Here is a 23,260-nt window from a genome sequence, read left to right on the forward strand (position 1 = left end):
TTCCATTCCAGCATTTGTGACCCCAAGGCATCATGGTAAATGCAGTCATTAGCACGAATTTGAATAGAGTTTTGAAAGTTTTTCACCATAAGTTGGTGCGGCAAGTGCCGTATCTTCGGACACGTGTTTCTGGCTATTTGGCCGTCATCAGCGAAGAGCAACGTGTAGCTGGCGGGGTTGCTTGAAATGCCGCCTTGAAAGTATTCACAGGTTTAAGTACCACTCAAGAAGGCGCACAGGTGCTTCACCCGAGCTCGTCAGCTCAGAGGCGCACAAAACGAAGTGACTGCATTTACCATGATGCATTGGGGCTAACTTTTTGCTTGAGTGTGAGGCAGTGTGCTCCCTTTTTTCTTTTTGTCCAATGACTGCTCCCTTGAGCTAACGAGCTGACGAGCTCTGGAGAGGCACCTGTGCGCCAGCGAGTGGTACATAAACCTGAGAAGACTTTTGGCGGCATTTCAAGCAACCCCACAGACTTGGCTGCTCTCTGCTGATGACGGGCTGAACCTAGAGACACGTGTCCAGAGATACAGCGCTTGCTGCGCCTGCTTAGGTGAAAGACTTTTGATTACTTTTTCAGCACAAAACGAAGTGACTGCATTTACCATGATGCATTGGGGCTAACTTTTTGCTTGAGTGTGAGGCAGTGTGCTCCCTTTTTTCTTTTTGTCCAATGACTGCTCCCTTGAGCTAACGAGCTCTGGAGAGGCACCTGTGCGCCAGCGAGTGGTACATAAACCTGAGAAGACTTTTGGCGGCATTTCAAGCAACCCCACAGACTTGGCTGCTCTCTGTTGATGACGGGCTGAACCTAGAGACACGTGTCCAGAGATACAGCGCTTGTTGCGCCTGCTTAGGTGAAAGACTTTTGATTACTTTTTCAGCACAAAACGAAGTGACTGCATTTACCATGATGCATTGGGGCTAACTTTTTGCTTGAGTGTGAGGCAGTGTGCTCCCTTTTTTCTTTTTGTCCAATGCACAAGAGTGTTATATCAGAATGTGCAAAACACAGAGCCAATGTCTGCAGTGACCTGCGTAGCGCTATATTTAAATATTGTTTCTTGAAAAAAAATATCGATTAAAAAACAACAAAACTTTTTTTGACATGCATTTAAAAGAATAATAAGAACTTTTGGCTTTGTCTGAGATCAAAGCATGAGCAACTGAAATAGCAACCAAGTGCCCCTTTTTGTACCAGGGGACGAATGGTGCTTCTTTATAAACAGGGCGTCTCCCGTAACTCAGGTCAAATTAGATTGTTGTCATGGTTACTTAACAAGCCGAGGCACACCTTCAACGACACAAGTGAATCACTCACTGTACCATCCATCTTGGAGAAAGCAAGTAGTGACTGTGCCTCCAGACGTGCATGGAACTTGTGAACACCAGCTCGGCTGCAACTCTTGAACCAATCTAGACGCTGTTCCCTTGCTGTTTATTTCAGGAAACAACATGAGAGCAGTGCAATGATTGGCTCGGTCAGGTGCTGCCAACGCTCCAAAGGAGACTTGGGGGCTGTGCCAGCAATCCCCCAGGCTCCGACACTGCAGCAGGTAGGCAAGGTTTCAAGTGCGCATGTCGGGCTGGGGGGAACAAGGCACCCGTCCAACCCGATATGCGCACTTCACCTCAAGGAGCTTCACCTGTCCATCATCAAGCTCCCAGTCGCAACGCCCCCCCCCCAATCACTTACGCCCACTGCACTATCTGGTAGCAAAAGGAAGCTTTGCCCCGAGCCATTCTGCACACGTGTGGCTAAAAGAAATGTAATCAAAACTAAGTAAAGTAAACATTTAATATGGGGCCTGCGAGCAGTCCGTGAGACACAATACAAACATGGAACCGCCACTAGGTTTAATAGCAAATTAGTCCAATCACAAGTTAAATTAGTTGGCAAAACTTTAGAAAATATATCATCACAGTTTAGCTATTAAAATGATTGTGCAATCTAAATTTAAGTACTTTAAGAACAAAAGGTTAACCACAACTTCAAAGAGCAGGCAGAATACCCAAATTAAGTGTTCCATAAAGAACCTTCTCTAATCTACATAAATTAGTGAACGTGGCTGGGGATTTCTATAAAGGGAAACAAAAGAAGGGGTCAGCATCATATGGACCATGTTTAAGGTCCAAGGGAAACTAAAGAGTGTTCCATGATAAAGCCTCTCAACTCTGGACTAGGAAATCAGCAGAGTACATGAAAAGGGTGCTCTGTCTGTGAAGTCAGGACATGGTCTGTCTAAACTAACCTATATAGCACAAATGAAAACAACAGAAAGATTCCAAAAGCTTCTTATAATCAGATTCCAACCAAAACAAACCAATCCCACAACAGAGTTCTCTGGGAGCCAGCAGGATCCCTCATTTCCCAGACCCACACAGTAAACTGCATATCTGCTGTCCTTGAATGTATCATCTGCCTGATCTGCCTATTACAGGAGACTTCTCACCATCCCATCTTCCCGTGCACTGCAAAATCTTCATTGCTGCATCTATTTATCAGTCTAATACAAAACAAAGAACCTTTAACTAATGAGGAGTCCGATATGCACCTGTAGAAGAGAGAAAAAACAAGACACTGGTAAAACTGTTTGAACTGATAAGTATGAACTAGGGCCTAGTTACAGGCTGTTACCCATGATCCAAAATGGAAGTTAGGCAACTACAGCAATATGAGTAAATAAAATAGTTATATTCGAGAAAGTATTAATTTTTTGTTAATGTAAGTACTGTGATTACGGTTTGGCTAATTAGATTTAAAGGTGACTCTTAGCTCCCTTCAAGGCAATCACCTACTACATTTGACTAATAGAAGGCGCACGGATTAGTATGTTTAAACAAACTTCAAATATATAATTTGTATAATAATGAAGCATGAAGGAGCCCTAAATTACCCCCCTTACTTTTTTAACATGGCAAACTAGACAGTATTTTTTTAACTAAGGTCCATATTTATGGCCAAGTTGCACCGCAAGTCACGTTGGAAAACGAAAGGGCAGGAATGCTCCATATGTATCCCTATACGCGCTGGTGTACATTGGGCTGCCTAGTGCAAACAATTGTGCGAGGGTGCTTCCGTTGCATGTACGATTGTTTTTGGGTCGGAGGGGCCATGTTCCTGCACAAAAATGTTCCCCTGAGGCTCTTCCCTCTTTCTATGTGTGCTGCAGAAATTTCACTTTGTTATGGCTCACCTGCGGAGGCGTCAGTTTTTGGTATATTCCCAGGTCTACTACTTCTGGTACTTTTGGGTAGGAGTTAAAATCCATGGATGTTGCTTGAGAACACCAGCGCAACACCCTTGGAAAGCCTTCCTGGCGCAGAGTAAGGCAACGCAGCGATTTACGCTGTGTTGCTTTACTCGCGTGGCTTGCGTGGCGTCATAAGTCTTATGTTTGAATTGCTTTTCACAAGCACCACATTGTGTGGTGCAAATCGGCACACTTTGCGTATGCAAGGGTTATTTATGGGAATAGAGTTTCGTAGGATGAAAATGTTATTTGTTGTGTTTTTCATTTAGAGCTATAATTTGTAGCTACTTCAGTTTGTCCCTTTCATTTCTCCTGTGGCAGGTCTGGACCTGTGCTCCGAGTTCCTGGAGCTAGCATTCTGTTTCAAGAAACTAATGTTCATTCAGGGGCCTTTACCCGGGTGAAAACGACACGGTTATGACTATATTATAAATATTACTCTCTTTTTCCAGGTCTTTAGCTAATAACCACATTCGGGCGCTGCCAAGAGATGTCTTCAGTGATTTAGCATCTCTGATTGAACTGTAAGTAATAGGACACTTTTTATGATTATGACCTTAATGTCTGCATTAATATTGTCGATAAATGATTTTGCACCGTTCCGGAAAATCTCTGTGAAAAACTCATGCAAGGCATTTTGTCAGCTTATTATAAAGAACAGGAACACAAAATTAAGAAGGTTCAAAACGATTTGTGTAATCTGGTCTTTGCTTCTTTGATTTGTGTTACATTACTGGAAGCCACCTATGCAGACAGAGATATGAAAGCAATGAGTTCGTATTTACAGTCAATGCTCATTAAATAAACATGGAAAGAGGAAGCCGCTGCTAACAGAAAGGCAAGGGTGGGTTGTGTGCTATTGTTTAAACAAATGCGTTTGCAAAAACACTCAATCATTGACTGTTCAGCATATCTGAATCTGATTTTTTAAAAGGGATCACTTTCCGTGTTAACCTTTTTACAAAGGCATCTCTCTTGCCATTATTCTAACTTGTCCTGAAATAAAAGGCTCAGAACACTTGCTCTTCACTAATTTTATAAAATCCTCGTGAGAGGGAAAGCGCTGAATCATTGATAGCCAGGTTTAGAGAGGGTACTTTTACTTAGTAGGACGTGGTGCGTTTCGTCAACAAAGTGACCCATAACCATCCATAACAACCTATTGCATAAGCTCCTGCCACTCACCTTCCCCTTGAGAGGATGGTCAATGACCACATGCCCAAAGAAATCAAATCTGTGCTCCAGTCATTTTAATGTCTATGCCAATCCCACACATGCCACATTGTGGATCCACAAATCATAGGTATTATCAGGTTAATTTTGCAGTTCGAGGCCCAGCCCAAAAAAGCTTGATCCCTTTTTGGTTTTGTGTTTTGCTACTACAGAGTCCACCCAACCTATGGACAGGTGAAAAGCGTCTAAATGTACCTCATAGTTTCCCTACCTTATGGAGTTCCGTTGAGGAACAGGATCATGCAATGTCAATGCTTCAGAGCCAGAGATTGAAAAACAGTCTAGGGGTTACCAGCTTCCTCCGCCCTCCATGCAGTGCTGTAGACCAATACACAATCATGCCAAAACCTTCTCTTCCCCTTACGTCATGCTGCAAGAGATCCGATAAGAGGCCTTTGTCAAGTTACTCCCACTGTAAAGCCATGTTTCAGAAACAAACAGACAAAGAAGGCAGGAGGGATAGAAGATGAGGAAAACATAAAAGAAGAAGCATTTGCAAAGTCAATAGATTTTGCTTTAATGTGCTAATTTATGTAAAAAAGAGTTATTAACAAATACTGTTTGTATTCTCTGCATGCACAAATGCTTTTCACCTCATCAATACCAGCTCCATTGGCTTTGCCAGTGCTGAGAAAAAAGTAGCAAAAAAGGATTGTTTTTGTTAAAGAATGCCTTTAGGAGGTAAAAACAGAATGTGCCAAAAACCTGATGACTGTGTAAGGATGTAAAATATTCCCATATGCATTCCAGTAGAACCACTTTTTGGAAGGAGGCATGATGCAAAAGCAGCCAGTAACATCGATGAGAGAGTGGGTCTTTGGCTTCACCCGAAGCAATATTTCACTATGTAAATATTGAAGAATTGCAGGAAATCTCCGAGGTCCTACAGGAAGACATAGAGAGGAGACCTCTGCCCCTCCTTCTGGGGATCATGGGCGACACTGGGTTGAGGAGACCGGACCGAGTTTTCCTTGGGGTGGCGTGCCTGGTAGCCAAGAGGGATATTGTGGCGGGCTGGAAGGCTATAGGTGCCCCAACACTGACTAAATGGAGAAGAGGGGTAGACTGGTGTGCGCAGAATGAAAAACTTGTATATGAGGCCAGAGGCTGTCCAAACAAATATGATAAGATATGGGGGAAGTGGGAGGCTGCCGCAGGTCCTTAGATTAAACAAAGTATAGCCACCAATCATATTGTACTGTCTGGGAGCATGGGCTCGGCTGTTGTTAGATGCACGTTGGCATCTTGTTCTATGTTTGTACCATTGTATTTACCCTTTTCTTTTCTCTTTGCAAAATAAAAAAAGTCTTTATCAAAAAAAAATATTGAAGAATTGGCAACAATAGCCATTCCAAATGGCGGTGCTGTCAGGCCAGAACTAGAACCAGAAGACATAAAGGAAAGGGAAGAATCAATACAATGAATGAAAGTATTGAAATAGTGTTGTGCGTATGGAGGTTGAAAGTGTTGGTGGAGTAGTCAGGAATGCCAGTTGGAGAGGGGAATACCAGAGGCTTGGAGAGTAAAATGATAAATGAAAAGAAGAAGAATGGGGTCTAGGATAGCAGGAATTAAGGAGGGAGGCATAGTGCAAAAAAACTCAAAGGAAGTAAACAGGAAAAGGTACGTTTGAAAGACTGCATTCAAAGGTTGTGTCATAGGTAGGTGGTGTGTATGTATGGGATAATGTATATATGTGGGTGTGTGCTTATATATAGTGAGTAAAAGAAGAGCAAAGGAGATGTTTCATGTCAAGATGTCACCAATGTTCTTTTGTGTTCCTTTCCACTGTTGCTTATCAGTCTCTGCTTTATTTTGATATTCCAGAGATCTAAGGGGCAATAAATTTGAATGTGACTGTAAGGTCAAATGGCTCTTCTTATGGCTGAAGATTACAAATGCCACCGTGTCTGACATCCTTTGCATTGGTCCTGCTCAGTATCAGGGGCAAAAGTTAAATGAAGTCGCAAGCTTCGATAATGAGTGCACCACTACAGGTAATATATTGTGCTGCTATAAAATGAGTCATAGGTGGCGTAGAATATCCCGCCGGCCTCTAAGTGTGGCATTGCCCACTTTAGGACATTATGAACAATAGTTTTATATTTGTTTGGCTGAGTTTTCCAATCACACTGATACAATTTCCAACGTTTCTTTTTTTCTGTGCAAAACACAGCAAACACAATTAAGCAAAATGTATTCAGCTTCAGTTCGCTGGTATGTAAAACATAAGTTTGCTTGAATTAATGCTTCTGATTTCACTTAACTATTGCACAACGCAGTTCTGGTGCAGAAATCATTTTTTTGCCAAGCGTCAACTCGAAGTAACAGGCCTTGAAAGTTTCAACAATACATCACAAATACACTTTTTTGGTACGTAGTGAACATATAATGTTCATGGTAATTCATGACCAGATCAACTGGTCTCAAGCTGAAGGTGATCGATTAATGTAATTGAATTGTAAGCAAATGGCACATATAAGCACACATTCACACACAAACATGCAAACATGTAAACAGACATGCATATATAAACACGTATACAGGCCCACAAGATCCCAGGCCCTCATTTTACAGTTGTATGCCAAAATATTGAAGTCAAAAATATTAACCCACGTAATCATCGATTCCAGAATACTGAATACCAACACACCATCAAATTAAGTATAGTTAGAGAAGGTTAGATTTCACATTGTTACCTTCATACCTACATACAATAACACTATGGCCCATATTTACACTCTGTTTGCACCGGATTTGTGTCATTTATTTTGGAGCATATTTGGCGCAAACTTAGCTCCATATTTACACTTTGGCACTAGACCCGTCTAGCCCCAAAGTTATGGAGTTTGAGTAATTTTTTGTACGTGAAAACCTACCTTGCTCTAATGACATGCATGGTAGGCATGCAAAAAATTATTCTAAGGCATGTGCGCCTTATTTATCCTCTGGCGTCAAAATGACGCACAGGAGGTGGGCCGTAAAACATGGCCCCTAGCCGGATTCTCGCCGTTTTTTAACACCTGGTTCAGGTCAGGCGTTAAGGGATCTGTGGGCTCATTTCCATGGTGGGAGACCATGGAAGCAGTCCACAGGTGCCCTTCCCTACACCCAGGGACACCCCCTGCCACCCTTGCCCACCCCTGGAGGACACCCATGGATGGGGGGACCCATCCATGGTGAGTGCAGGTAAGTGCAGGTAAGTATAATTTTATTTTCTTCTTAAGTGGCATAGGGGGCCTAACTTGGGCCCCCCTACATGTCACTGTGCCCAATGACATGCCCAGGGGACAGAAGTCCCCTGGGCGTGGCCATTGGGCAGGGGGTCATGACTCCTGTCTTTTCTAAGACAGGAGTCATTTCCATGGGGGTTGTGCGTCAAAAAATGGCGCCAGTCAGGTTAGAGCCAATATTTTTTACTCTAAGCTGACTTGCACCATTCTTTGGCGCACAACCCCCAGTCTTCCATTCGCCTCTGCTGTCTGGTTACCGTCATCTATTTTGACGCTAACCAGGCTGCAGCGCCGACTAACGTCATTCCATAAATAAGGCGCCCGGCTGGCGCATTGGAATGGCGTTAGCCGGTGGTAAACTTTTGGTGTAAATCTGCGCTAGCGCTGATTTGGGTCAAAAAGTATAAATAGGGGCTATGTTGGTAGTCGATATTGGCGGGTTGATTTAAGTGCAGGTTAATATTAAAAACTCAATATTTTGGTAGAAGATGTTTTTGTAGTTAACTGGATATACGTGCATCTTCCTGGCCCCCATCTTTTTTACTACTTGGCATCATGTTTGGTGCAAGTCTCTCAAACTCTTTTCTGAAGTACTGGAGACAGTCCATTGCACGGTGAGCCCAGACCTAGTTTGGTAGGACTAGCCAAGGCTCTGTCTCTGCTCTTCTTACAGCTACTCACCTCTGTAACCAGGCAGGGACAGAGTCAACACTACACTTGGCTAGAGAGTGATAGTGACAGGTTAGTGGTAATTGGCTGGCGCAGGACAAAGTAATCTGCTGTGGAATATACAACACGACTCAGAACTGGAGAGGACATGACAGCATTGGGTGAAGAAGCACCCAGGAACTATTTTCTTCCTCTATTTGGCTTGGCCAATGTGGGAATGGCATATGAGCCAAGTTGCTTTGCCATTGGTCCAAATGAGAAAAGACTGTCTCAAAAACCAGTAAATCCATCAGCTTTTCCTATGGTTCCTGCTGTCATTTAAAGAGATGTGTCATCTGAGTGGACACAGTAGCCTTGATGAGGCCAGACTCCCCACATTACCATTTAGAGCTCCTTTTTGCTGCTGTTTGATGATGTCCACTATCTCCTGTGTGTCCTCTTCACATTCACACCTCCATACTCGCCACACGCATTCTATTGTCTTTAAGAATTTAGAAAGAATATAACTAAAAACTAGCACAATCCACAAGAAAAGAACAATATAAAATACCAAATGTACTACTAGGAGAGGAGTGAAAGCCAAACCAACGTCAAACCATAATTTCCAAAACCAACAGGGAATCCAGATTAAAAAGAGTCCATTGCCTAGTCTTCTTCCTTGCTCATGAAATAACCCAGAAACTCCCCAGTAGAAAATGCCACTATTCCCAATGACAAATAACTATTGTGAAATTAATTATTTTTATGCATATGTACCTGTAGCAGTCAAACAGTTTATTTCACAAGTTCCCGAAAGACTTGATTAACTTAAATTTTGTGAATGAGGTTTTCATTTAAAGAGCTGTGTTGTCCCAGTTGACACAGCAGCCTAGTTGAGGCCGGAAACCCTTATTACCATTTAGAGCTCTCTTTATCTTTTTTGCGGCTGTTCGATGATGTCCAGCATCTTCTGTGTATCGTCTTCACCTTCATGCCTCCATAGTCGCCACACTCTTTCTATTCTCACTAAGAATCTAGAAAGAATGTTGCTAAAAACTAGCACAATCCACAAAAAATAACAAAATAAAATGCCAAATGTACCATTAGCAGAGTAGTCAAAGCCAAACCAACTTTAAACAATAATTTCCAAAACCAACAGTGAATCCAAATAAAAAGAGTCCCTTGCCTAGTCTTCTGCATTGCTCATGAAACAACCTATAAAGTCTCCGGTAGAAAATTCCACTATTGCCAATATCAAATAACCACTGTAAAGTTAGTTATTTTTATGCCTATGTACCTGTAGCAGTCAAACAATTTATTTCACAAATTCCTAAAAGACTTGATAAACTTAGATTTTGTTGATGAGGTTTTCTGAGATGTTTGACCATCTCTGCTAGGCATGTAAAATACGTAATTAATGTTGCAGATTGTATCTGTCACCTAAAGTATTGTGTGTTTAACACTCTATTTTTATAGAATAAAAATCAAAGCTTTTTTATTTCAATTCCTGTACAAGTATTTTAGCCCTGTGTTTTTTTTTTTTAGATTTTGTCATTCACCAGATTTTGCCATACCAGTCAGTATCAGTGGATACTTTTTCCTATAAGAACGACGTCTACGTAACAATTGCACAGCCCAGCATGGAGAACTGCATGGTGCTGGAGTGGGATCACATTGAAATGAACTTCAGGAGTTATGACAATATCACAGGTATGAGGGTGTATGTGTAAGAATGCTGAGGTGCAGGAGTCCACCATACCCCACATTGAGCACAATATACTTGATTACGTTAATAAATTAAAACACGGCAATTAATATTGTTGGTTAACCTGAATCAGGTCGATATAATATGAAATAATAAAGATGTACTTGTTTTTGCATTAGTGGACAACAATAACACATGTAATCCCAATAAGCTCCTCCCCTCATTTCCTAAAAGAACCTTAAGGGACCCATACGCGTCCATCTCAATCAAGGTGATCAACGATCACTATGAGTTCTGGAAAGCCATGAAAGAGATTTACTTCCATTCTAGCTAGTTTTTGTTAATGCCAGTCAAAACATATTCCTGGATGCATGATCCCAGCCTTTTGAGACGAAGGCTCTCCCTGGGAGACAAACATATTCTCTAAAAAAATAATATAACTCATGATTAATTCTGTATTCTATGAAGAAAATTGTCACACAATTGAGGTAGAACCTGGCATTCGAAGAGGGGAGGGAACCCAAGGATTAGGAGGAAGATGACTTGGACTTTTATTCATCAAGACTGACTGAAAGCACTTGGGCCATTACAAGTCTTTCATACTCATCAAAGTCCTTGCTTATTAAGGATGTGCTTAGCAGTGCTCACCCACCATTGACAGTCAACTTTGTGGGGTAAAATGGAAAACTACTATAGAATGGGCCTGAAGTGCCATACTTAGCAACTCATACATAAGATGTCATATATTTTTAGTTTAAAAAACAGTAATGTAGATCATGCAAGAGAGATAATGTAATATGTTAATGAGGCAAAATGTGTAATTAATGAAATGTGAACAATTATCAGACCCAACTAACATTGAATGGAGCATTAAGCATGGACAACGTTCATCTGCACTTCTGTACAGTTTAGACTCAAGAAGACTTGTATTTTGTGTTCATTGAGAGGCCCATAAAAGTTATAATCTACAGTTAATATTTTTCAAAGCTGAAAATGCTAGAATATCAAATATGTCATGAAAAGCACACAATTATCTCATGACAGCTAAAGGAATCTTTATAATTTTAATATGTTGCTGTTACTCAGTCCAAAATGGTCTTCGTGTAGTAGGCTCACTTTCTTTGCACCAGAAGAAGCCCTTGAATGGGAGAGAATGGTTAGTACCTGGCATGTAGTGTGATTCAGCTGATAGGTACTGCATGCAATTTAACATTCATATTAATGCAAACATATATGGCATAGCATGTAAAGAAATGTGAAATTATATTAGATTAATAAAATGAATTGAAAGATGTAGATCTTCAAAACACTGTAGAAAAAGCCATTTGGGGAAATGTAAAAGGCTGAAAATATGCACAGGTTAGTGGTAGCCTTGAGGATTATAGTAGTATCACAGTGGGATAAAGATAAAGATAAAGGGGGTCATGGGGATTCTGACCCCCCCTACCGGTCTCCCGCCAGGAACAGGATGGCGGTAGGGGGTGCCGCGGGGCCCCTGGGGGCCCCTGCAGTGCCCATGCTAATGGCATGGGCACTGCAGGGGCCCCCGTAAGAGGGCCCCACAAAGTATTTCAGTGTCTGCTATGCAGACACTGAAATACGCAACGGGTGCCACTGCACCCGTCGCACCTTCCCACTACGCCGGCTCAATTCTGAGCCGGCGTCCTCGTGGGAAGGTTGATTTGCCCTGGGCTGGCGGGCGGCCTTTTGGCGGCCGCCCGCCAGCCCAGGGCAAATCCCAAAATACCCTCAGCGTTCTTTCGACCGCGGAGCGGTATTTTGGTGGGGGAACTTTGGCGGGCGGCCTCCGCCGCCCGCCAAAGTTAGAATCACCCCCAAAGTGTTAATGTTTGCAGAGAATGTTGTTTAAAAGTGGTTACAAGTAATTGCTGTGATTCAGGCAGATGATTGTGTTCAGTATTTAGGTATCAGCTTTTTGGACCAATACTCCATTAAATCCCATGTAGTGAGTGGCATATAAATGTGGAGAACTACAAAAGAAGTTAACAGATTATATATCCTGATTATCATAAAGAGAAGCATTTTGGCAAAACTCATGTACACTTTGAGCAACAACTTTGGCAGTGTGAGCAGAGCATATTGTGTTAAAAGAGAATGCACATTCAAGAGTGTATTTGGAGTCAAAACCATGTAGCTTTACTTCAAATTAGGAATCATTTCAGAAAGCAAAAAGGTGGTTAGTTAGTTTATATCAATAATTCATAATAAGACAGGTTTCAACATACGTTCGACTTCCGTAATACATCAATATATAGATTAAAAAATATTCTAAGCACAGACTCAAGTAACAGTCTGACATTGGGAATGCTCGGTTTAAAAGGTAAGAAAAGTTAGCACACTTCGCAGAAAAAACACATTTTATAGGTTCAGAGTAGTAGGAAACCACACTTTCAGCATGGTGTGAAGTGGCATCATAGGGCTAAACTAATAATGTTACATGATAAAAAGTAACCAACATTGTGAATAAATTGTGTTATGTAAAACACACTCTAAACAGCACCTAAATATGAATAAATAATAATTCCCCTTACCCTACATACAAAGGGAAATTATATTGCACTGTTAAACAATAAACCATTTAAAATGAATAAGTAGTTGTGGCTGCCAGCAGCAACAGCTTTGATCATTACAAAATTAAAAAACATTTCCGGCACACCTTCCTTTGAAGGCATACCATTGAATGCATTTTATCAGTACAAGTAAACAGCACCACGAAAGAAATCCCATAACAACTATTTTATGAAAATTATGAAAAATGAAAGCAAAGAAAAGAGAAAAATTTGCACTCAGGAAACTTTCCATGCAAATTGTATAGCCACGTCGTCTTTAGTGTCATTGCAAACAAAGAAAAGGCCTAGCAAAATAGTTTTGTGACCTTAGTTGTGCTAATTTAAACACACACAAATAAACATTAAATTAATTAGGAAAACTGCTCTAACAAAAGTTATCCATCGATAATCCTATATGGTGTTCTTCATAAACTCTTTGTGCACATGCTGCAAAACTACCTTGGACGGCACCCTGAGCTGGGCCCACAAGCCAACTGGGTCAGCCCAAAAACTACCACCAAGAGACAGGAGGTGAGAATGGAGACACAGTAGGGCGGCTGCCTAGGGCACCACATAGGGTTGAGCCCGGCCACACAGAACCGACCCTGGTTGGGGTGAGGCTAGTGTGGGCTGTGTTTGTGTCACTTAATAAACTAAAACACAAACAAATAGACGCCTGGGTAAGTGAATGAACTCAGCTTACTGTCATAGCCCAGCTACCGATCAAACTTCTCCCCAGTGATGGCAAACTGTTTGGTGGGTTACTAAGGCCCAACGATGTTGAAGGCATGCAATCAGGAAAGACAAGGATGGCACCAATTAACACAAGGTAGAAACAGAAGCGTACCTCAATGCCAACAAGAAACATCTGAATCCAGCTCGCAAATGGCACAGCAGACTCAGCAGGGCAGTGGTCCTCTTCTGTTTCCAAGGCTTGTTGCCCAGCAGCAAGATCAACAAGCAAGTACTTTGAGCAAATTTAACTTCCTGAAAACCCAATGGCTGTATTATTTTCACACAACAAGGATTCCTCACTCCTCTCCTACAACTGCTTAACAATCGATAGATGACCCAGGGGCACAGAAACCAGTAGAGCAAAAGAAAAGGCACCTTTTCAATGGGAAGAATGGGCCATGAAGAGTATGGAAGCAAGAGACAAGCGGCTAACCCTTGCAACAGACAACCTCAAAATGGCCTACACAGTGGTGGAAACTCTGTAGTCTGGCTCCATGCAGGCAACCACGACAAACTCTAAGGAAGCATTCTCATTCTGCAGCACTGCTACAAAAAGACTTAACGCCACACCAGCCGAGTCTAAACATCTGGAAGAATGGAAGGGTTTCCTAGTTACTGCAGAGCTGCATCATGTCCCTATCCAAACAGCACCAGCTACAGAGCCCCTAAACTCTCCATCTGACATCAAGGGAAACAACTGGTCTCCTCCTGCAAAATTGTCCTGGCTTATCGAACAGTCACCCAGTAAAACAGCAGCAGCCAGGTCTCCGCGCCCAGATAGATCATCAATCCTGTTATTAGAAGCCACTCTCCAACTCAGGAACTGAGCCTGCTGCATTCAATCCAAACTGGCTCCCAGCAGGCCCTCACTTTTCTCCTCTTCTCATTATGGACCAGCTCAGTATTATTCTAGATGAATCCCGAAGCTCTTCAACACAACCACAAGAGGGGTCAAGGGACACTTGGGATGCCTGGCTACATTTGTTTCACTCAGTAGTCAACGCACTAACACATCAACCAAATAAACATGCTCTCCATGTGGCACCATGGCAAACTATGTCACAGCAGTTGACTTCAAAATAGGCACTCTAAACTTGCTGATACAACGAGCACAATCTAAAGAAAACCGACCCATCTCAGTCTCCTCATGTGGATGGATGATAGACAAACTTTAATGCCTCCCTGCCACCTTAGCCTCTGTGTAGACAGAAATAAGCTCCAATTAAATCCAAGACTTGCGGCAACACCTGAACCAACTGCTCAAAGCGCAATGGATTATGCTTCCAGCAGGAAGCATCAAATCGAGGTCTCAAATATCGCCTGCAATCAGAGCAAGCGAGTGTTCAGTCTTCTCTCAGAACGGGCACACATTGTCCTGGGCCAGTTACCTCTCAGGTCACCAGAGAAACGCTACTATCTGAAAAACAGTGCAAGAGACTCAGAAAGGCTCACAATAAGCTTATTAAAGGCGTTCCAACCAGACAGTATGTATACTCTATTTTAAATTTTTAAGCCAGCCACTAGGTTTACAGCTACAGTTACCAAACTGTAAGAGGAGGGAGCTACATCTGGCTTTGAGGGGAACCTGCCCAGCAGAATAAACCTCGTTAAGATAATGGCAACGTGGAGACTCCCAAAGCACCTCTTGCACAGTCTAAATCATCAACTATACAAAATAATCAACTGGCAAAGCAAGCACCTCTGGAGGCCTTGATCAATCCTGCTAGAACATAGGCTACATACAAGGGATCACGCCCCTTGGCACATGCAGTTAAAACGCTAGGCACTCATTCTTCACAAGCAGCCTTCTGGTCTGCCCAAAGCGAAGAAAGTTGCACCAACCATCTATGCCAAACAAACAAAAGGGAAATTCAGCAGAGTAATTTGCTGCCATTGAGCCTCCCCTCTGCTCCAAAGCATTTGTTAGAGCTGACAAACTCCATAAGAAGTGACCCTTCTGTAACCATAAAGATCCAATCCTCTTTAGAGGACAGTATGTTTTCAGGCAGGAAAACAGAGCCGAGGGATTGAAACGCTTCTGAGAGGGAATGCAAGTTAATCTTCACCCCAAAATACAAATCTTGTGGGCAGTTTGATATAATCAACAGAGGTACAATGGTCTGTAAGGTCCAGGAAATTCCAACCCTGCAGCATATTAAAACTACTGATATACATACAGTCGCTTTCTGCTGCAGCTCGACACCTAACTCGGAAGAATCCACTGTGATTACCTGGGCAAACCCACTGCTTGCTGAAGAGTTTTGGAAGGAGAAATAAACCTTTGGAAAATGGGGCACTGATATCACATGTCATGAGGACACAGCATTTCCTCTATTATTAATACCTAGCAGCTCTGATCAAAGGCCTTCTCCCATAATTTGGTCCAGAGCACCGAGCAAAAAGGAAACTGTGGGCCCATTGCACAACCAGCTCAAGGCAACATCAGTCCTTTGAGGGGCAAGAAGCCACTCAGTGATGCTGTCAAGCTCGAAGGTCAATAGCAGCGGCAACAGTGAAATACATAGGATGCTAAGTCAAGTTCGAACTGACTGGGCATGACTCCTGGGCACGCTGCAGTTAATTACAAACAGCGGCAAAAAGTACTTACAAGAAAAACATCATCCCGACATGCTGTGAAGTGAAATGCTAGCAATCTGTGCGTGGAATATTGACATACTGGCATTTCTAGGAATCAGCAAAACGGCCATGAAGAGTCACATGCTAGGACGCCATGCCAGTGGCCTAGCTAAATATGCAGCGGCTGAAATTATCCTCCAATAGTAGAGTTACAAATGGACCTTCCCAACCAACAAGCGGTGAAGCTATCAGAATACTTCCATGACAACGAACAGCCACTGATGATATTGAAAGTTTACATCCCCCCTAAGCCCGCCAAGAAAGAAAAGGAAACAATTGATCTCCAACTGTTATTTCTGACCAAATATCTTGCAATCCCACAACACTTATTTTTATGACAGACACCTTTAATATGAACCTACTGCAGAAAGCAGTGCATGATCAAACAATGGTAATCCAAAACCACCTTTGACAAATTCTCTCATTCCATCCATGGATGCAAAGGAGGGACAAGAGGGGCTTGGCCTTTGCTGATGATCTAGAGCATTTGGGGTTGAGATCATTAAACAGGTGAACTAAGCCTGATGTCCCTGCTCAGCACACCTCCCACTTGGAAATGGCCAATTCGACCTTAGACTACATGCTTATGACTCTCCCTTTATTTCACATGCTTCGCCTCTAGGAGATAGGAATTCAACTCCAAAGTGACCATCAACCCCAAAAGATCCTGCTAAACCTACACTTTCAGGTTTCATGATCAAGCTCAACAGGACATGGAAACAGTCTCCAGTATTAACTACATGAGGCTAAATTGGTCAACAAGATCAGTTGCCTGGGTGGAACTCAGAGCAAGGTCCTATTGGAAGAGCATACTTAGCTTATCCTCTGACTTTCTCGAGCAAAGGGCCCGGTTTTCGAACCTCCTTTTGGCCAATCACGGGCGGCCCTCTAGAAAACCAAATCTTCGGCTAGGGGACTGTCCCAGGAGTCCCTCAGACCAGCTTATTACACTAAATCACGCAGTTAGGCAACTTTGAAACATCCCAAGCTCTACAACACAGTGGTCTGCTTTAACTAAGTTGACACCCCTATACAGAAAAACAACTTGGAAGTCAGTAAAATCAGAGACAGACCAGAACTAGCATAAGCTTCTTATAGCTTCTAGCAGAAAGGATGCCAGAGAATTTTAGAGGTTGGTAAACTGTAACTAGGACCCCCATCCTCCAACATCTCAAGAGAAGCATGGTTGCCAAGAAATGTTTGGGGGGAGCAAGGCTGCATTGGTGAGCCCAGGAAGAAAGTTAACAAACTTGACAGTAAAAAAAACACACAAAGCCATCCGTAATTAAAGTAATTTCTCAGGGTGACGTGATGGAGCCCTCAACCTTAAAGGCCTTCCACAGGACATTTTCAAAGAAAACCCTCAATACTGGGCCGAATACCTGTGCCACCTTTACAACTACGTTCTTCTCCACCAGGCTATCCCTGACAGCTCATTAGCTGGCCTCATTAGACAGCCGGTGAAGGTCGATAATAGCCCCGATTTATAAGGCTGGGAATAAGTCTTTACTGTCAATCTATCAGCTAATTGCTCTGTAGAGGCAAAATATTTTACCCAAATTGTGCTGGCTAAACAAACTGATTGGGCAGTGGCAGACTCACTGGTCCCGGTGAAGCAAACAGGGTTTGTCAAAAACACTGGCACAACCACAAATATTCTAATGCTCACTTTACTAATTGAAAAAGCTAGACCACGTTCCCAGAACCTATCTATCTGCTTTGTGGATTTTTGCTCAGCTTTTGATGCAGTACACCGTAACACTCTTTGGATCAAGCTTCTGAGCTGAGGAATTTCTGTGACACTCCTCAGAGCCATTCAACTGCTATACACCAATACATGGACACAGGTAAGACTGGACTCGGGGACAGCTGTTTCAAGAAGAATATATACAAGCAATGGCCTGAAATTGAAACAAGGTGTATCCCTGCCCCATTCCTGTTCAATTTGTACCTAGCAGAGCTGCCTACAATCCTTAATAAAGTACATTTGCATGGCCTAACACTGTCTGGTTTTAATTCTTTTCACATGCTGTACATCAACGACGTAATACTGATCAGCTACATGAAAGTAGGCCTACAAAGGCTAATAAACACCACAGCAACTTACACGGCAAAGCATGGGCTTCAAGTTAACATCAACAAAACAAAAACAATGTTAGTCAGTACAAGAAGAACTCCACCAACAACTTTCCATTTGGATGGCTCATCCTTGGAATCAGTGACAGAGTTTAAATATCTGGGGTTATCTTTGACTCATTTACTATTCAATTTCGCTCAAGTCTATGAAAAAGTAATACCCTAATGCCTGCCTTCTGCTCCCTAGGAAACACTTTAGGGGGCTTGTCTCTTCAACCATTACAACAAGTCATGGCTGCAAAACACGTAACTGCAATAAAAACCTGTTATAAATTAAAGAACGAGTCGGGAGGTACACTGAGCAAAGTTCTGCGGAGTGCTATATCTGATGCAGAAAATGCCCAGGCACATGAATATATGAACCTGGCTTTAACAACATTGTAAATTGAGCAACTCTGGGCCTTAACTCTCTCCTAGATGACTTTCAATAAAGCCATCACTTTAGTAGCCAAGTAGCTCTCTTACCTCACTGACAAATGGCCTCATTACAGGTTTACCCTCAAACTCACAGGGAGGATGCCACCACAATGGCGGTGGCATCCCCTGCCCTATTACAATGTTTCCGCCGGTCTGACCCCCGTGGCCCCCTGCAATTGTTCTATGCCAGCCTTTTCATGGTGGGGAAACCACCATGAAAAGGCTGGCAGAGAACAAGGTCGTAATCAGCCAGGTGGCGCTGAGTTCAGCGCCGCCCTGGCTGACTACAACCAAGACTGCCGTCACCATGTCAGGAACCATGTTCCCGGTGGGGACAGCGGTACCCTGGCAGTCCGTCCGCCAGGGTCGTAATTGCGAGGTCAGACCGCCCAGAGTGCAGCAGTCCACCACACTCGTAATGAGGCCAAAAGTCTGGCTGACAAAAAGATGACATACATGGATGACAATAGGATCATATGATCTCCTGAAGCCTCAACCATATTTAGGAGAACTATTTGAGCTAAGGGCAAACCTCAAACTGCTGAGCTACTAGTTGGGCAGCTTTAATACCATATGTAACTTCCCCGCTTGGCTGAAACAAACTACAGTGGCCACATGCTGTCTGTGCCAATATGTAAAGGAAGACATCTGCCACATTATCTGCACATGCCCTGCATTGAATGCAGGGTGAAAGGGACTTTTGAAACATCACTTTCTGAGGAATGGAACCTGCACATACCGACAGGCAGTAATAATCTGTCTACAAGGGGAGGACCCAGTGCTCTGCGAAAAAGTCTTGAAGTTCATGGCACTGGCAGAAAGAAAACTTGCTAAACACGATCCGTAGTGACAGGACTTTGCCTACTTTACCCATTCCTCGTGCAACCTGTTTGCACTAAGCACCCTACTCAGTGAGTCTTTAAATCTACGGGTATAACTATCATTGTTAGATGTTTGCACTCCGCCCTCTATACTTGCCCTGGCTATGCTTTCAACTGCACATCGATCACCTTAGTTGAACATTTTTCAAGCTGGATAAAGCACTAAGCACTTTCAATTGGAACATCTATTATATTCATATTTTTTATGTAACAATAGTAAGACATGGTTTATGATAATTCCCGCACAAAGGGACAGGGAAATCGGGACTGAGGAATTAAGAACACATGGATAGTTGGACTTTATTGTCGTTGTAAGCAACGAAGTGATCGATTTTTACTTGTGTTCAGTTGTAAGTTTTAATTTACTGAACAATAAAATTATGTATTCATTCATATCTTGAGTGGTGTTTTTGGCCTATGCAGTCTAGTCTAATACCTTTAAAGAAGGCCCTCAAATCGTAATAAGTCCAGCATGAAAACCTGAAAATTATTAGTGTGCTGGGTGACTGGAAACATCACTCCACTGCTTGCACATTCTAGTGTTTTTATAAATAAAATCACAATTATATCTTACATTTCCACTGTCAAATAATGAATGTGATGTATGCTGTCCATCTAAATATTGTATTTGCCTACATTACAACACCTTTCCTGTGTGCCTAATATCTGCATTTAATCTTAGGCCTATTAAAAACAAATTGCAAAATAGATTCCATCCACCCTAGTTTCCATACAAAAATATGTTAAACAAATCTGCAGTATACTACGTTTTATAAATAGAAACAATAGGAATACTCTGGTCTGCATTATTAAAGGTTGTATGTGAAGCCACATGGGTATTCCCAAAGAGTAGAAATGATTAATTGGTTGCCGAATCCCCTCTGGCTTATTATTACAACTGCATAGTTTGCAATTTATTCTCATTGAAATAAATATATTTAGTTCATGAACACTCAGCCATTTATTATCTGCATTTCAAAGAAAACAGAAACAGTTGCTCAGATCTGTATGGACATAGGTGCAGAAGCGATTGGAATATGTTGTATCCACTAAATCAGCACTTGTGAGTTTATTGAATTGAAAACCAACATAACTTTCAATCTCTTCAAACAATACCAGGGCTCCAATGATAATGGCCACAAAATCCAAATTTAATAAAGGACCTTTAGCCTATTTAAAAAAAAATGTAGATTCATGCAGTGACTCAAAATAGAAATTGTCAGTGCTTTCCAAACTGAAATGCGAGTGAGTGAACAAAGTAGGAGAAACAGTGCAAACATTGTGACCCAAAGTGAAAAACAAATCCAACATAAAATACAGTTGCATTGTACTGCAAATGAGGAGACATCAATATTGCCATATGTTCAAAGACGATGAGGCACGAGTTCTATAAGGGTCATCCAGCATTCCATACACACATTGACACTCACCCACTCTCAGCTGAAGCCAGAGAACTGTCAGCTAATTTCAGCTACCCTTAAAGTATTGAAGCAGGTAGATTTGAACTTTGTGTGTGTGGTCTGATCCTTGGTTGGCACCTATGTCACTACACATGCTGGAAATCACCTCACCCTCCAAGAACTGGCAGCAAGTAACAGGATCTGGGGCCAAAGTTACAGTACCTCAAGAGAAAAGAGGAAGAAAGTACCCAGTACAGCAGGAAAAATTATACCAATCAAGACGCTACTTCTATTTCTCTCCATGGCAATTTTGGTTGAATTTTTTGAATGACCACACATGAAGGACATGGCATGCTCATTTTAAAAACTACGTCTGTGATCAAGGAAACAGACAGAAAAGCAAAACAATTCCTCCTAGTCCACCAGGCAGATGAAGATGAGCACAAGTTGTTCCTGACACTATCAAACCAAAAATAAGACTATGATTTTTAAGTAGTATGTAGGGTACAAGATCTCCACGTTCTACCACAGGTAAACATGCCTACTATGACATGATCTAAAACTGTGAGGACCTGCACAAAGCTCTAGATGCATAGCAGGCTAAGCCCAGTGAACTCATAACCATCTGTAACTAAACTAATCCTAACAAAGACACCCAAGCCCAGCAAATTCAAGGCTGCCACTCCTCCAGATGGAGGGCAGTCCTTCTGAGTGAGGCCAGGATCTAACAACAAAAGCAGGAGCTATGCACATTAAGGCAATGCTGGTAACTGAAAAGGTCAAAGAAACATAGGTAAAAAGTGTGAGGCAGATCAAGCACAAAAATGAGAAGAAAGCTTGAATATGTAAATAGTCTATACCTTGGCACACCTTGTTTCATCATACAAAGATTACAACGGATCTAGAACAGTGCAGCAAGGCTCCTTGTCTCCATTTGCCCCAGAGAACACATGATATCAGTTTCTTCAAGCACTTCACAAGATAACGGTTGCAAGACGATAAATGTTGAAGGCCCTTTGCATCATCCACAATGTCTTCTTAGGAAAACGGTCACTATACCTACAAAAAAATTAAGCAATGCAAACACAACAGGACTCTGTTCCCTGGGATAGCACTTCAGATTGTCATGCTGCCATACAATTAAACATTCAGGATCTGCTTTCTTGGTGCAAGCAGCCATGCTTTGAAACTTCTTGCCATCTAACATTTTTTAATCAAAATTTCTATTAGGGTATATAACATAATAATCAGCATCGCCATCTGTACATAGCCACTGTGTCAGTGGAGTGCATAAAATTTAAACAATCAATCACAGCGTACAGACCCAGTAAATTCACTGTATCCAAGGCCCATGAAGGCTTACATTACCCTACTCATTCCTTGGCGTATATGAAGAAGGGTCTACCAAGGAGTCAGGCCTCCATGCTTGTACTCATCAACTCTGTTCTTGAAGCAAAAATAAACAAACATTATTGCTCATTTAGGTCTAAAATCTTGGTTCCTTGGTTCTGGGTCACATGTAATATGTTTAGAGCTTGTCTGGTAGACTCGCCTAAACAGCATTGAAAAATGCATATAAGGAGCAGTCAAATGGTGAATAAACACTATTAGGCATTTTAGGTGTGTAAGCCACTTTTAGTGACTGCACTGAATGGAGAAGGAAATACAGATCACAATTGTCTAGAAACCAAGGTAGAAGAAACTTCTTCGAAGGAGGTTATCTGAAAAGCAGGGCTGCATGCGTGACCTCTGTTTTGGATCTGTTGAGGCAGCGCATGTTTTAATGTCCCCACCCCTGGATTGGCTCCCGGTAATCAGCGATTTGAGGATAAGCGTTAACTCTTTTCAAGCCTTGGGATGTGCATTCAAAAAAAGGTTTGGTAGGTACTTTATTGATGTCTTCTTTGACCATCAATGTAAATTAGACTTGCATGTCATATGCAAATTTTCAAGTATGCATTACAAATGAGGTGAGTGATGCACAGAAGTTTTCAAATCTGTGAAACTGTTTTTTTTTTATTAGTGCAGGGTTTATTAAATTGTCTGTTCTGGAAATACAGAGTTGAGTAAATGCTGATGTTATTAATAAGGAAATAGGTGCAATATTGTCACAAAACAGTGACCATAAAAAGAGTGGAATATCTTTTGTGCTACAATCTCTTGCATGTGTAGAAACATATTCTGGAGTAGAAACAAGAATATTGTCAAATATCTGGGGTGGGAAACTATTTTGTTTTTTATGGAAAAGGACCACAAAATAGCAGCTGTTTGTGGTCTCTGGTCAGCCCTTCTTTCAATGGCAGCTCCTCCACTAGGCATCTACTAATGGGTTCTCTTCTTTGCAGACCCACCCTCTCCTTCTGAGGTACGCCAACACCTCTCTCTAATCAAACAAGGCAGAATCTCAG

At 42.1% G+C, this 23,260-nt stretch overlaps 1 protein-coding gene across 1 annotated transcript in view; it reads left to right on the top strand.

Annotated features, from left to right (window-relative positions):
• LGI2 (leucine rich repeat LGI family member 2) overlaps positions 1 to 23,260 on the top strand; it is a 171,740-nt gene that overhangs the window by 141,545 nt on the left and 6,935 nt on the right. Inside the window, exons 5-7 of the mRNA XM_069202163.1 lie at positions 3,710 to 3,781; positions 6,318 to 6,487; positions 9,917 to 10,081. Of these exons, the coding sequence (XP_069058264.1) occupies positions 3,710 to 3,781; positions 6,318 to 6,487; positions 9,917 to 10,081 (407 nt within the window). The remainder of the gene's footprint in view (positions 1 to 3,709; positions 3,782 to 6,317; positions 6,488 to 9,916; positions 10,082 to 23,260) is intronic.

This window comes from Pleurodeles waltl, chromosome 1_2 (genome assembly GCF_031143425.1).
Source record: "Pleurodeles waltl isolate 20211129_DDA chromosome 1_2, aPleWal1.hap1.20221129, whole genome shotgun sequence".
NCBI lineage: Eukaryota > Metazoa > Chordata > Amphibia > Caudata > Salamandridae > Pleurodeles > Pleurodeles waltl.